Source organism: Chroicocephalus ridibundus, chromosome 2 (assembly GCF_963924245.1).
Source record: "Chroicocephalus ridibundus chromosome 2, bChrRid1.1, whole genome shotgun sequence".
NCBI lineage: Eukaryota > Metazoa > Chordata > Aves > Charadriiformes > Laridae > Chroicocephalus > Chroicocephalus ridibundus.
The window spans coordinates 151,449,549-151,463,091 of NC_086285.1; the positions used below are offsets into that span (position 1 = coordinate 151,449,549).

General features: G+C 39.8%; 1 protein-coding gene across 4 annotated transcripts in view; it reads right to left on the reverse strand.

The window, feature by feature from the left end:
- CSMD3 (CUB and Sushi multiple domains 3) overlaps positions 1-13,543 on the reverse strand; it is a 680,626-nt gene that overhangs the window by 30,940 nt on the left and 636,143 nt on the right. For all 4 annotated transcript variants that reach the window (XM_063327428.1, XM_063327427.1, XM_063327426.1 and 1 more), the window contains 2 exons: positions 6,729-6,908; positions 2,789-2,962 (listed from right to left, as the gene is read on the reverse strand). In XM_063327428.1, the coding sequence (XP_063183498.1) occupies positions 2,789-2,962; positions 6,729-6,908 (354 nt within the window). The remainder of the gene's footprint in view (positions 1-2,788; positions 2,963-6,728; positions 6,909-13,543) is intronic.

Sequence of the window (13,543 nt, forward strand, 5' to 3'; positions counted from 1 at the left end):
CTGTAATACACACACAAAAAATAAAACATTAACATGGATGTGTGCAATGACATATTTCTAAAAAGACAAGTTGTACAGACAGTGAAATTTTCTTCTCCATCTTTCTCCTCTCTAAACAAAATTTAAATAACATCTCTTAAACAAACACCTTCAAAATACATTTCTAATATCTTTATCTTTGTCACCTATGCCTTAAGCTTTCCAAAGGACCTGCTTACATGAAATGCTCCTGCCCTTTACCTCTCACCACAGACACTGACTGTATGGGAAATCCATGCACACACACGTTGTTGAAGGAAACAGACTTAATCTGTACCTACCAGAAATGTATACAATTTCACGGTGTTATGTGGCATGGGACTGTCTGATGAATTGTAAGCCAAACTCTGAAAAGATCTATGAATTGAGGATAGTGCCACACAGTGAACCTCATCTGATTGACAGACAATGGTCAATCGTCTGTCATTTATGTTTTCATCAGAAAATTCTGTGGAAGTCTTAACTTGAAAATACATGAAGCACTTATAGATTTTTAACACAGAAGCTTGAAATTGTCTCCTGAACAGTTCTTTATATCAACAAAATAGCAACCATTCTCAAGGAAAAAAAAAAAAGCCTAAAATTAAAACATCAGGATTTTTTTTAAGTTTATTAATTTTTTATAAAACTAAGTAAATTCCACCACTCGGTTGTCAGTCTACTTTACCCAATCACTCAATAGCTACTGAATATCTGCTTTCTATATAGGTAACCATGGAAACCAGACACCATTGTAAAACATGGCAGTTTTCCTCCGATATTGGAACAGGGAACTACAGAGCAAACTAAAGTTTCAGCAATCTCAAAGCTCTGTCAGTGCTCCCACTCCCGCTGGAAATATTTTCCTAAGGACTCTGACAGCCTTTAACAGACATCGGGCCATGAAGCTCTGACACTGAGGCTGTGAGGCTAGTCTCATTCTTCAAAGACATTTAATTGATTAACAACTTACACCTGTAGTTAGGAATTTTCAGGCACAGGCCTACATTTTTTTTGCTATCTCTTGCCAAGCTTATAAAAACAGCAGTCCTTTACTCAAATTACTATATGAATAATTAAGTAGACAAATTCACTAGGCCATAGATGACAAATACTCAACCAAATACATGACTATACTCCATTCTGAAAAAATATTCCATTTTATAACTATACCTTGCATATCTTCAGCTACAGGCTCTATGGAACCAAGCTGGGAACTAAATTTCTGATGTCAAGAACTGCTTAAAGATTGCTCACTAAGAACGACTTTCACCAGCTCCCTCTCATTTCTGCCAGATGGCAGCTAGTTTAATCTCTTTGACAAGCACTGGCTGCCAATTGACTTCTCTTGCAAGCCAATGGACATCATTGCACATCAACACCATTGCACATCAACACCATTGAGTTAATGTAATCTCTGCATGAAACAGCCTTTAATTCTCAGGCAGCTGCATTCTGTGCTAACTATACCTCTTAAAAAGTTTAAAGGTGGAGATGCTTTTTCAAAGAATATTGCAGTATTGAGTATTCCAACCTCAAAGAATACAAATATCTTGTGGTATCCAAAAATGAATGTAAAGACACAGTATTTCAATCTAGAAAAAATTATGAAAAAAAATTTTCATGGTTTTTGATGTTCATATATAGTGGACTCTAGAAGACCTTCATCTACAGAACTTAAACAACAAATGGTGGGGTCTTTTTCTTCCAGAAACAGTGCCTTTCACCATGTTCCAGCTCTGGCACATACAATTTCAGCAACATTAAGCAACTGTTGTTGATGATATGAGGGTATCATTAGGAAAAGAAAGGAAAAGATCATCTATATGATACACTTTCATAGTAGTAGGATTTAGCCAAAACAGAGAATATTTTTTACAGGGAGAGCTGAAGAATGCAAAAAATAGTAAAAGAACGAGAACTGCATTTTGCAACATTTAGCAAGCTGTCAAGCTTGAATTAAACTTCACAAACTATAAAGCCACGAAGATTAAATTATCCACTTCCAGTTAGACTCCTTGCTCTAGGCCACTACAGAGTTTCAGTGGTATACCTATTGTACAAATAACCACAAACCTCCTTCTTCAGTGCAATCATTTCAATATCTCTCAGAAGCATCCCAATCGCTTCTTTAAAAAGATTCTTTAAATAATGAGTGGGATAACACCAACCTAAAGAAAAAGTCACATTTGCTATTGTAATGAAATTTGTAGCAATATAAAAATCCATCAATGTTATATTTTTCAGGTTATAATGAAATTTACTGCATAAAACGTATGACTTAATTTAGCGTAAAGGGAAAAATAGACAATTGTGAAGAAATCACTCTGGGGTCTAGTCAACATTACCAAGAGCAAAAACTTACTGTGATATCAGAGAAAGTTTAGGATGAGTGATGAGCAAATAAAAGAGATTATAATGAAACTTCCCCTATTCCACATGTAGCTGAATCTGAAAACAGGTCAGCACCTCTTAATCTTCTTTTGCTTTGGATTATTTGGTATGTGTTACCTGTAATACTTTTTCGTATTTGTGTTTCAGGCTTCCTATATGATCAAAAAGGATTTACAGATATTCCTATGTCTTCCTCAATGTACAAATTATGTTACAAGTTTGGAAAACATAGAAGGGTTGTATTAGTCCCAGGTTTGAAATGAACTGAGCCACTGCTGGAGGTAGGAAGAAAAAACAAAAAGTGTGACATTTTTAAAGAGGAGAAAAAGCAGTATAGTTGAATAAAGAAATACGGGACCATAAAGTAAATACATACGCAAGCACTGAGGTACTTCACCACTCCATGTTCCATTCCCAACGCAAGTCAAAACAGCAGGAAAAGAGAGTTCATATCCTGGAGAGCAGACATAGCTAATGCTAAATCCCCAGTCCAAGTTTGTTCCTTCCAACCTTCCATTAGAGATCTGCGGAGGAGTTGGGCAGGTAACAGCTGCAATAATATTCAAAGTAATTAGGCCCAGCTGCTGTAAATATCCCCAGTGTAGACAATTGCTAGAAGAACCATATGTGCTAATTTCACCTTTTTTAGAGGACAATACAGTCAGGACATGCTATCTTCCTCACTGTATTCTTGCCACATTTCCTGAAGTTAGTACTTCTGGTTTCCTCCATTTAGGAGACAGTGGCTGATTGATGAAGTGTCTTAAATAAAACAGGATGCTGCATCAAACCAAATAGGAAGACTACCTAAAAAGCAGTATGGAGACTATGAAGTGTATAACATTTAAGGCCTGTCTGGTAGTATACTACAAAATGATTTTGTTTGTCTGTTTAGACAACACGGAGTACAATTATCTTCAGTTACTGTGATAATAGTCAAATACTTTCTTCCTGTTAACCAGCTTAGGCATTTCCTAGATATTAATGCCCAGGGATGAAATTCCAGGATGATTGCTCCACAACATGACTTGAAAGCCTGTTTCTAAGTACCACAGTTTTGTTAGTATTTGCTTCATGAATAGCTCCTCACCAAAAAGCATTTAGCTTCTAGCTAGAGGGAGAAAATGTAAGGATTTGCAGCCTCTTGAAATTGTCAGTGTTTCTACCCCTAAGAAGGCCAACAAGAAGCATTTCAGTATAATTCTGAATTTCCAGGATGCCCAGGAAAAAATAGGAACATCTTCTCAGTTGTAGGAAAGAGGACTAACAAGCACCACGGAAGGACAGTAGAAATAAACAGACATAACTGTAGTGATGAAGATAAAAGTGCTATTCAGTGGACAATGTGGTAGTAACAGACAATTGCTAATGGAGAGCTGAAGGGAAAAGGGTAATAAAGAAGTAAAAAAAAATCTGAATCAAAAAGGAAAGGAGGAAATTTAGGCCAAAGTTACTAGAACGAATGAAAACAGAGAAAAGGGGTAAAGAGAAAAAGCTGAAAGAAACTGTGCTAGCAAAAGAGAAAGAAAGCAAATTAAATAAGAATGATTTAATTTAGAGGAGACGTTTGGGGTAAATGAGAAAAGGTGGTGACTAAAAATATAGCAGAGAACATACAGGTCACAAGAACGGAGGAAATTAGAAGCTGCACTCATAACCTTTAAGCTTATGTTTAGACAGCTGTCATCTTGCAGGCTTAAAAGAAGTCAGAGTCACTAGATCAGGAGTACTGTATATTTGAATGTGATCAGAAGGTTCACCATGTGCCATCTCTTCATTCTTATACACTCCAGCCAGAGAATCTCAACTATTCACACCACAAAGATGCTCTGCAGCATCATTCATGGCTGTTTGAGAGTGCTGGATGAAAGTAATACTATTATCAAATAATCCTTTTCCTACCAGTAAACTAAATCTAAAATTTAAGGCCTTATTTTTTATACTATCTGATTCATAGTTTAAAAAAAAAAAAAAAAAAAAAAACAACAAACAAGCAAAACACAGCAACCAACAAACCCAAAAAAGGACATGATAACTTTTGCAACACTTAATAACAGTAAGTCAAAATAACTACTCCAAGCAGAAAAAGCCTGTCCACATTCTCCAAGAGTTTCATGACTCCTTTTAAAAAGATCTGTATGTTTTTACTTCTGAGCTGAATAATACTTGAAGAAATAGCCGTCAATAATTAGGAAAGGAGACAGAAGTAGCAGCATCAAAATAGGTGTAATATCAGAATTTTGGGGTGAAAAAAGCAAACCAAAACAACAGCCAGCAACAAGGCAGAACGCCTCTCTAAATATTTTTGTCAGAGATTTAATCATAAATATGTACAGCAACATTTCTCAGTTTAAGAGCTGAAAGTATATTACAAATGTAAGTCTGCAAAAAAGGCAATGCTTGAATACTTGAATATTTAGTTGCAGGCCTCCTGTTCCAACTAGGCAAAGCCAGAGAATTATTTATATCTTCTATTTCAATGGCACTGCAACAATTACACATCCATTTTCTGCCCAGTTCATTTTCCAATTATTTTAACTAAATGGTACCAGACGACAGAGGTTACTTTCCTCTTGACAGTAAGAACTAATGGTTATACATTTCAAACACACTACTGCATATTATATAATACTTTTAATTACACAAACAAAAAAATGGGGGTTATTAACTTACCTAGTGCACTCACACAAACCTATGTGGAGTAGAATGAAATTCTGAAAACACTAGAGATTCTGCATATGATTATGATTTAGTATTATACAAGCCACAAATATGTATGACCTAAACCCAGAAAGACTCAAAAACTCAAGGCCAAAATTGACAGTCTAACTCTATCTTTGTATAGTTTTGTTTGAATCAAATCAGTTATATCTCGTACTCCCAGTTAGATGCCCTGTAGTCCTTAAGAATTTAAGGCTGGGAGACTATATCATAAATACTTGTTCTGTCTTATGATCTTCTAGCTGTTTTCTTACAGTCACTCTTGGAGACGGACAGACTCTTGGTTAATAGGACCAGGATGGTCGTTCTTGTAATTGAAGCTGAGGCTGGCTAAGAACACAATACAAATAGAAAAAAAAAGTTAATTGTTAAGAGGATCTCGAAGTCTGACAGCCTCAAAAATGTGTTGGAAAAATAACTTTAAAAACTGACATTAATAAAGGTGATTCAGAATTAAACTGAACTTGGTAAGATATTTGGAGAATTATACTCAGCAGGGAAAGTAATTGCAAATGGGATCGAGATCTGAAGATTATTTGATCTGATTTGATCAATGAATTCAGGGGACAAAAATTACAATTGCTGACCGTACTTGTTGAAAACAAAACAGAAGGTCGCAGGATGAAAACAAAGTAAATACAAACTTAGCTGACTAAGTTTTAAAAGATTAGAGATCAGACATACTTGATGTGAACCCAGAAAGAAAACACCAAAAAGGCAATGGTGCTTCTCTACAGCTGTGGTATCAGGAAGAGTGAGAAAAATTACTCTAGAGGGAAGATGTTTTAGGGTTTAGCAAGCAGGTGGGTTTCTCAGAGAAAATTGATTTGATGACACAGATAATGTGATCTTTCAGTAGCATTCAGATTTTTTGCTGCTCAAATTTCAACAGACAGCATTAAAAAAAAATTTCCAGTAAAAGAGAAAAATCAGGAATGTAATTAGTAAAGGAGAGAAAAGGAAGATCTTGAGATTAATCCTTTCAATTGTCACAGTAGAGAAAATAACATGAAGCATAAAAATGTTTATTAGGAAACCTGCTAGAAGGATTTAGTCTTTTTGCTGAGTATGTTGATACAGCACAGTGATGCTCAAAGGTGCATGTCTAATGAAGGAGGTATAGTAGAAAAATCTTAGTATTATGGATAGGGTAACCCAGAAAAATTTGCCTTTGACAAAGTTCAGTTGTATAAATGCAGACCTTTCCCATAGATGTCTATTACATGCTTGAGTGGTCTTTTTGTAAAGACAGGGACATATATAGGATCATTTTTAGTATGACATGCTAACCTTAAAAAATAAAAAAACAAATCTGAACCATCATTTCATATCAGCTAATTCAGTTTAGCAGCAAATTAATACAATGTTCTATAAAGTTACAAGAAACTGTTCAGTATACTGTGCTGGTATCAAAAATAGAAGGGAAAAAAAGCAAAGGATGAAGTGACCGTTCCTGCAGCCAAAAAGTCAATTCAGTGCTTTCATACTAACACTAAGTTTTGAATGCTGTGGAAATATTTGGCTCACTCATTACAATAAACAGTGGATGTAAATGTCATCGAAGAAATAGTTGACAATCAAAATAAATGTTGTACCTTTGCATGTTGGGATTACGCCACTCCACGTGCCATTGCTAGTACAAGTGCGAATTAAGGAGCTATTTGATTCCATTGTATAACCAGGTTGGCACATATAAGTAACATTTTGTCCAACAACATAATCATCACCATATCTCATGCCGTTGGCTGGGACTCCTGGATCTCCACAACTGATAACTGCAAGTAAATAGTTGAGGAACAGATTTTAAAACCTGAACGTGATTTATTTATATGTCAGGGGAAAAACGTAGTGCAAAACTAGGAATTTATTGAGGAAAAAAAGAGAAAGAAAAATTATCATATATCTTATCTCCATCAAGAGAAGATAAACATATATGTCATCTGAATTAGCTGCCAAACACAGTATGTGGAGCTGTATAACAGATACATTTCAAGAACATCAATACATCTGTTCAACAGTAGAAGTAATGGACTGTACAGTTTTGATCACTAAAATTACAAGATTATAAAATGAAAAAAAAAAAAAAGCAGGAAATAATCCATATGTCACTACCACCCTTTGATACCCTCAAATTTTCCTATCAGTTCAGAGTTTCATTATTAAACAAGCACATATCTATTGTTTAGCTTACTTTTCCATGGGTACAACCTAAAAGGAAACAGTTTGGAAATTTTAAGATATATGTCTGCAAAAAGCTCCCACTTTGTAAATGCTCACATGGTTACTATGTACATAAACAGATGAGAATGGTCAGGCAATGCCCAAACATGGGCCATGGCTTATGACAAAATTAGGCTCATAGGACTTCAATGAGTGTGAATTGTAAAAACTCTTGTCACTTCTAGTGTTAAGAAATAATTTAATCTCCTAATGAGATTAAATTTCGTAAGGAGTTAATAGAGAATTATATCATTATAATCTGGGAATAAAGTTAAAATAGGTAAGTTTTTCTCAAACCTGGTCAACATGAGTTATCAATTTATGGAACAGTTTTCAGAGTAAGAAATCTTGATAACTACAGTGGCAATGATAAAAAGATACTGTTTTCAGGAAAAAAAAATCTAGTTCATACAAAATACACCACCAACATGTTTTACAGTTTATCTTACAGTAAACTTGACAATCCCCCTACAGCAATGTTATTGCTTTTGAATAACTGAGGGAGGCAGTTTCCTGGCAGAAAGCACATCTTGTCCACTTAGAATCATAGAATCATAGAATCATAGGGTTGGAAGGGACCTCTGGAGATCATCTAGTCCAACCCCTCTGCCAGAGCAGGTTGCACAGGAATGCGTCCAGGCGGGTTTTGAATGTCTCCAGAGATGGAGACTCCACCACCTCTCTGGGAAGCCTGTTCCAGTGCTCTGCCACCCTCAAAGGAAAGAAGTTCCTCCTCATGTTTAGGTGGAACTTCCTATGCTCAAGTTTGTGCCCATTACCTCTTGTCCTGTCGTCGGGCACCACTGAAAAGAGCCTGGCCTCATCCTCCTGACACCCTCCCTTTAAGTATTTAGAAGTGTTGATGAGATCCCCCCTCAGCCGTCTTTTTTCCAGACTGAAGAGACCCAAATCCCTCAGCCTTTCTTCATAAGAGAGGTGTTCGAGTCCCCTAATCATCTTGGTAGCTCTCTGCTGCACCCTCTCCAGCAGTTCCCTGTCCTTCTTGAGCCGGGGAGCCCAGAACTGGACACAGTACTCTGGGTGCGGCCTCACCAAGGCAGAGTAGAGGGGGAGGATGACCTCCCTCCACCTGCTGGCCACACTCTTCTTGATGCACCCCAGGATGCCCTTGGCCTTTTTGGCCACAAGGGCACATTGCTGGCTCATGGTCATCCTGTTGTCCACCAGGACTCTCAGGTCTCTCTCAGCTGAGCTGCTCTCCAGCAGGTGAGCCCCCAACCTGTACTGGCACATGGGGTTATTCCTCCCCAGGTGCAGCACCCTACACTTGCCCTTGTTGAATTTCATAAGGTTCCTCTTTGCCCAGATCTCTAGCCTGTCCATGTCTCGCTGTATGGCGGCACAGCCTTCCGGTGTGTCAGCCACCCCCCCCAGCTTTGTGTCATCAGCAAACTTGCTGAGGGTGCACTCTATCCCCTCACCCAGGTCATTGATGAATATATTGAAGAGGACTGGACCCAGTACTGACCCCTGGGGAACACCACTCGTCACTGACCTCCAACTAGACTCTGTGCCCCTAATCACTACCCTCTGAGCTCTGTCTCTCAACCAGTTATCTATCCACCTTACTGTCCATTCATCAAGCCCACTTTTCCTAAGCTTCCCTATGAGGATGCTGTGGGAGACCATGTCAAACGCCTTGCTTAAGTCAAGGTAGACCACATCTACCACCCTCCCCTCATCTATCCATCCAGTCCTGCCATCATAGAAGGCTATCAGACTAGTCAGACGTGATTTCCCCTTGGTGAATCCATGTTGAGTACTTCTGATAGCTTTCTTTTCCTCCACATGCCTTGAGATGATGCCCAGAACGAGCTGTTCCTTCACCTTTCCAGGGATGGAGGTGAGGCTGACCGGCCTGTACTTTCCTGGCTCCTCCTTCTTGCCTTTTTTGAAGATTGGAGTGACGCTGGCTTTCCTCCAGTCCTCAGGCACCTCGCCTGTTCTCCAGGACCTTTCAAAGATGAAGGAGAGCGGCCCAGCAATGACTTCCGCCAGCTCCCTCAGCACTCTCGGGTGCATCCCATCAGGGCCCATGGATTTGTGAATATCTAATTGATCGAATTGATCCCTCACTCGATCCTCCTCAACCCAAGGGAAGTCTTCTTTCCCTGTTACTTCCCCCAATGCCTGGGACTCCTGAGGGTTGGGCTGAGCAGTAAAGACTGAAGCAAAGAAGGCATTCAGTAGCTCTGTCTTCTCTGCATCCTCCGTCACCATGGCTCCTGTCTCATTCAACAGTGGGCCCGCAACTTCTCTGGTCTTCCTTTTGCTTCCAATATACTTGTAGAAGCCCTTCCTGTTGAGTTTGACATCCCTAGCCAGGTTTAATTCCAAGGCGGCCTTGGCTTTCCTTGTTTTCATCCCTGCATTCACTTCTTACTCAATGCCAAAGCATGGCTGATGTGAATGGCAGTCTGTCTATATCCTGGTTTCCAAAATAAGAAAACCTGTGACTGCATGTTTGTAGCGTATTCTGGCCAGGTCCCTTGATCTAAATAACTGGGGAACTGAGAATGCAAAGTATATAGTATGCCTGCTCTACAGTTTATCACAGTCTGAGTAATTAAGCTCCACGTTTGAAATCTTAAAAAAATCACAAATAAATAAATGTCCCACACAATCACTGCCTATGGATAAAGAAGAAACTGTAAAACATACCACAGGGTTATCTGGGTTAGTCCAGAGGTAGCTAGTGCAGTAATAAAAAAAATTGGAGATCAGCCTATTTTATTTTATCTAGTAACATGGTAATTTTTTTTTTTTTTTAAACTTAAAAAGTCAAAGATGGAGCTGTGAAAGACAGAACTGTTTCTCTTAGTTGCATGAGTAGATTCAAATACTCTATATGTTCTACCTTTCTTTATTTGACATATTCCATTTACTATCCTTAAGGTTGCAAATTCAACTAAAATCATCCTTGATATTTTTCCAGGTATACTATTGGTTTTGCTGGATTACAACATAATTCTCATGCATTTATCCTTTTTTCCCTAATTCTTGTTTCATCTCCTTAGATTTTCCTGTATGAAGAATATTTCAAATCATTGCCTTACAAACTTAAGAACATGCAAATACCATACACCGTATACGATCAAACAGCTCCACAAACTATCCATTTACTTTATATTGCTGAAAATTATTTTAATTGTATATTTAAATCCAGCTTTTTCATTGACCTTCCTTACAATCTCCATTTATTTCTTTTGGCCATTAATACAAACTTTTTGCTTCTTCCACTGTTACTGTTACTGTAATGATTGTACTCTTCCCCGCTACTGACACTTTAACATTGATGCATTATACAGCAAGAGCCACCATGACTTTAGCAGATCTCTAGATTGTTCTACCTTCTTAAAATTCCTATTTTCCTATCATTAACTTTTCAAGCCATATTTCAAAGGAAAAAAAAAAAAATCAGACCTGATTTTCTTTCGTGTGTTTTTGCTCTTTTGTACTTCCTAGTCTTTTTCTTACTATAGGAAAAAGAGTTGTATGAAAGAAAAGACTTAAGGGGAAAAAAGAATCATTCTTTGTATTACTGTGTTGTAACATTAGAACTCTTCATAAAGGTGGATGTGAGTGGTAAGAAAAAGATCCTTTTGCTCTCTTGTCTTATACTGCAGCATTTGACTTTCAAAGAAAGCAAAAGCAGATGTAAGCAGGTGACCTAGATTTTACTGAGATACTGTGTTTTGTCATAAACATAGGAATAAAGCTTTAACTAAAAGAAACACACAGTAGTTACTTAGCAGGTGCAGTGGCATTTTCTGAAGTTCACAGATTTGGACCGTCAGAGAATCACATAATAACTGAGGTTGGAAGGGACCTCTGGATGTCATGTTGTCCAACTCCCCTGCTCAAGCAGTCCATCCAATGACCCAAACTTGGACCACCTCCACTTAAGTCACTATAGTAGGCAGAAAACCATCTTAAATTGTTGTAGTGATCCTGACCAGAATGCATCGAGGAGTCAGTGATCCACAATACAGTTAACCTGAGGAGCCTCTGCACTGTGCTGAGTGGCTTTCAGACTTTTGCTGTTCTGCACAGACCCCTTGGCCAGGGCACAACTTCAGCCAGCTCATTGAAACAGAGGAGCTGCAGGCATCTCCCTCTCAGTATCAGCAATTACATCAGCTGCATATCCTTGCTTTTTGTCTTGCAGTGCAGGAAGTTTTCTGATGAGAATGTTGTTTCTGTTTGACTGTAGAAATGATAGAGTTGTTTCCTTGTAAGAAAACCCTAGAATAGATTGAATAATTGAAATGGGAGAATCATAGAATCATAGAAAGAAAGAATGGTTTGGGCTGGAAGGGACCTTAAAGATCGCCTAGTTCCAACCCCCTGCCATAGACAGGGACCCCCTCCACTAGACCATGTTACTCAGAGCCTCATTCAACCTGGTCTTGAACATTTCCAGGGAAGGGGCATCCACAACTTCTCTGGCCAACCTGTTCCAGTGTCTCACCACCCTCACAGTAAAGAATTTCTTCCTAATATGTAATCTAAATCTACTCTCTTGCAGCTTAAAACCATTATCCCTTGTCCCTTATCACTCCACTCCCTGATAAAGAGGCCCTCCCCATCTTTCCTGTAGGCCTCCTTTAGGTACTAGAAGGCAGCTATGAGGTCTCCCCCGACCTTTCCCTTCTCCAGGCTGAACAACCCCAGCTCTCTCAGCCTGTCATCAGAGGAGAGGTTCTCCAGCCCTCTCATCTTTGTGGTCCTCCTCTGGACCCATTCCAACGGGTCCATGTCCTTCTTACGTTGGGGTCCACAGAACTGGACACAGTACTCCAGGTGGGGTGTCATGAGAGCAGAGGGGCAGAATCACCTGCCTCAACCTGCTGGCCACGCTTCTTATGATAGGATATGGTTGGCTTTCTGGGATGCAAGCATGCCTTGGCAGCTCATAGAATCATAGAATCATAGAATTGTTGAGGTTGGAAGGGACCTTTAAGATCATTGAGTCCAACCTTTAGCCTACCCTGACAAGAGCCACTTCTAAACCATGTCCCTCAGTGCCCCATCTACCCTTTTTTTAAACACCTCCAGAGATGGTGAATCCACCACCTCCCTGGGCAGCCTATTCCAATGTTTAATAACCCTTTCAGTGAAAAAATGTCTCCTAATATCTAATCTAAACCTCCCCTGACGTAACTTGAACCCGTTTCCCCTCGTCCTATCACTTGTCACCAGGGAGAAGAGGTCAGCCCCCATCTCTCTACAACCTCCTTTCAGGTAGTTGTAGAGGGTGATAAGGTCTCCCCTCAGCCTCCTCTTCTCCAGGCTAAACAACCCCAGCTCCCTCAGTCGTTCTTCATAAGGTTTGTCCTCCAGACCCCTCACCAGCTTTGTAGCCCTTCTCTGGACACGCTCCAACACCTCAATGTCCCTCTTGTAGCGAGGGGCCCAAAACTGAACGCAGTACTCGAGGTGGGGCCTCACCAGTGCCGAGTACAGGGGGATGATCACTTCCCTAGTCCGGCTCACCACACTATTCCTGATACAAGCTAGGATGCTGTTGGCCTTCTTGGCCACCTGGGCACACTGCTGGCTCATATTCAGCCGGCTGTCAACCAACACTCCCAAGTCCTTTTCTGTCGAGCTGCTTTCAAGCCATTCTGCCCCAATCCTGTAGCACTGCATGGGGTTGTTGTGACCCAAGTGCAGGACCCGGCACTTGGCCTTGTTGAACCTCATACCATTGGTCACAGCCCATCAGTCCAGCCTGTCCAGATCCCTCTGCAGAGCTAACCTACCCTCAAGCAGATCAACACGCCCGCCCAGTTTAGTGTCATCTGCGAATTTACTGAGGGTGCATTCGATCCCTTCATCCAGATCATTGATAAAGATATTAAAGAGAACCGGACCCAGCACCAAGCCCTGGGGGACACCACTTGTGACCGGACACCAACTGGATTTAACTCCATTTACCACCACTCTCTGGGCACGGCCATCCAGCCAGTTTTTTACCCAGCGAAGAGTACACCTGTCCAGGCCATGAGCAGCCAGTTTCTCCAGGAGAATGCTGTGGGAAACAGTGTCAAAAGCTTTGCAAAAATCCAAGTAGATAACATCCACAGCTTTTCCCTCATCCACTAAGTGGGTCACCTTATCATAGAAGGATATTAGGTTTGATAGGCATGACCTGCCCTTCACAAAC